General features: G+C 40.4%; 1 protein-coding gene across 1 annotated transcript in view; it reads right to left on the reverse strand.

Annotated features, from left to right (window-relative positions):
• Positions 1-633: 633 nt before the first annotated feature.
• LOC110036145 overlaps positions 634-2,310 on the reverse strand; it is a gene marked incomplete at its 3' end in the record, with an annotated part of 15,205 nt that continues 13,528 nt past the window's right edge. The window contains exon 4 of the mRNA XM_020740516.1: positions 634-767. Within this exon, the coding sequence (XP_020596175.1) occupies positions 634-767 (134 nt within the window). The remainder of the gene's footprint in view (positions 768-2,310) is intronic.

Consider the following 2,310-nt stretch of genomic DNA (forward strand, 5'->3'; position numbering starts at 1 on the left):
TCACATTACAGCACAACTATATAACTATCACAACACATCAACCCACAATCTACAACTCAAGTCAGAGCCACCACTGCACAAACTTGTGGTCTAAAGTCACATAAGCACTGCAACCCAGAGCAGAGCCACCACCCCAGCTACACAGTCAACCCTAAATAACCACACAAACCACAGCAGAGCCACATGCACCACAGCTCAAGCTAGAGCTACCACACAACTTAACTACCACCACTCCAACCCAAAACCAACCATCACTACCTAACCCACAACCACCAACGTAACTAGACAACCCACAACACAAGCCGGAGCCACCAAACAAACACAACATCCCAACACACTTCACAACAATGCCACATAACTACCATAATGCATCTAACCACCAAAACCCAGAGACACCAAAACACAGACACACAACCACCATGACCCACATCAGAGCCACCACAACCCAGAACCGCCACCCCAACCCATAGCCAACTCTAAACAACCACACAAACACAACAGAGGCACATGAATTTGAGGTTATTAGTAAAGTTCACTAGACCACAAACCAACCAAAGCAAAAATCCTCTCAATTTACCACACCATAATCACCAGAAGACACAACACAACCAACATAACCGAAAACCACCATACCACAAGCACGACCACCATAACTACCCCAACAAGGCACCACCAAAACCAGCAGCATTCCACACCACAACAAACAACCACCACCAAATCCACAGTAAAGGGCATCACTTCGATAAAGAAAACCCTAAACCCTAAAACTGCAAAGATAGCAACATATAAAAAATCCATAAAAAACCAGCAAGAGAACAATCAATCGAAAACCATCAAGAGAACAATCAATCACAAAATAATAATGTCAAAGAAAAGTTGAAAGAGAATATTGCAAGCCTAAGGAAAGGAAATGATCGAAGCAAAAACAAAGCATGAATCATGATCGAACTGGAGGAGGCGACTGGGAAAGTTACCTCTAAGGTGACGAGAGAGGGAAGCTCGGTCATGAGAAAGGGGAGGAAGAAGTCAGCGCGATTGAAAAAGAAAAGAGGGAGAAGCTCATTCGTGAGAGAGGTCTTAAGATAGTGTAGTAAAATGTGTCCAGTAGGTTTAAGCAAAACAAGGGAAGCGGTGCCCGTCTCCCACGTTCCTGGTAATTTATCCAAAAACTCAAAAAAATGTATTTTCAAAACGAAGAAGAAATATAAAATTTCCCCAACCCGTCCCTTTGAAGTGTCCCGTATGTTATCACCTAAGGGAAGCGGTGCCCGTCTCCCACGTTCCTGGTAATTTATCCAAAAACTCAAAAAAATGTATTTTCAAAACGAAGAAGAAATTTAAAATTGCCCCAAACCGACCCTTTTAAGTGTCACGTATGTTATCACCTGAAATTTTAAATATTTCAAAACAACCACGCTAAACCTAATAACTTCTGTCTCCCACATCTCTGCCTCTATCGTGTCCCAATTGCACTCTAAAAAATTATTTTGTCAGGACTCATAATGTAGAGAATCTTTTGGAGTCCAATGAAATCACGTTACGTGGCGGTGACAGAAAAAAAATAAAATTTGTCCTATAATATAAGAGAGTATTCCTCCCGTGTTATTCAAGTGTTATTTTTTGTTATTCAAGTGTTATTGATGTGTTATTTTGTTATTATAACATGAAGAATATTCCCAAAACACAATAATACCTGAATAACATATAATAACGCTTGAATAATATGAAATAACACGGGAGGAATATTCCTGTGTTATTAGGCTGTTTTTTATTTTTTTTTGTGTCACCGCCACATGACGTGATTTTATTAGACTCTGAATGGTTCTTTAAGTTAGGAGTCCTACTCATAGATTATGCGCTCCCCATTCACGTTCTCACAGGGCATCATCTCTTTCCCATGCACCTTTTACCTTAGTTCTGCTCGAACACCAGCCCAACTCAGGCCCATCTCCTTTCTACCTATTGTGCAATAGTTTGGCGAGGCAACCCGCCTCTTTTCAGTGTGCTTCAATCAAGGTGATTAATCCATTATGCTTCTGTTTTGTTTAGTTCAATGCTTTCCAATTTACGGAGTGAGCAAGAAGGGTTGTGCTAACAGGAGTCGAACCACTCTTCAAATGTGTTAGGAAGAAGGGTTGTGTTTCGACTCACTTCTACGACTAACTACCTACTGTCTCCAATATCAAGGCCATTTTTGCCTCCTAAGTTCAAGAAATTGGAGATAGAAAGCATTGGCTAGAAAGCGTAAACTGGTAACATAAAATGGAATTAATAAAAACATCTCTTGTTTGCAACTATTTGTATTTTTTT

The sequence above is a fragment of the Phalaenopsis equestris genome, unplaced genomic scaffold (assembly GCF_001263595.1).
Source record: "Phalaenopsis equestris unplaced genomic scaffold, ASM126359v1 Scaffold203057, whole genome shotgun sequence".
Lineage (NCBI taxonomy): Eukaryota > Viridiplantae > Streptophyta > Magnoliopsida > Asparagales > Orchidaceae > Phalaenopsis > Phalaenopsis equestris.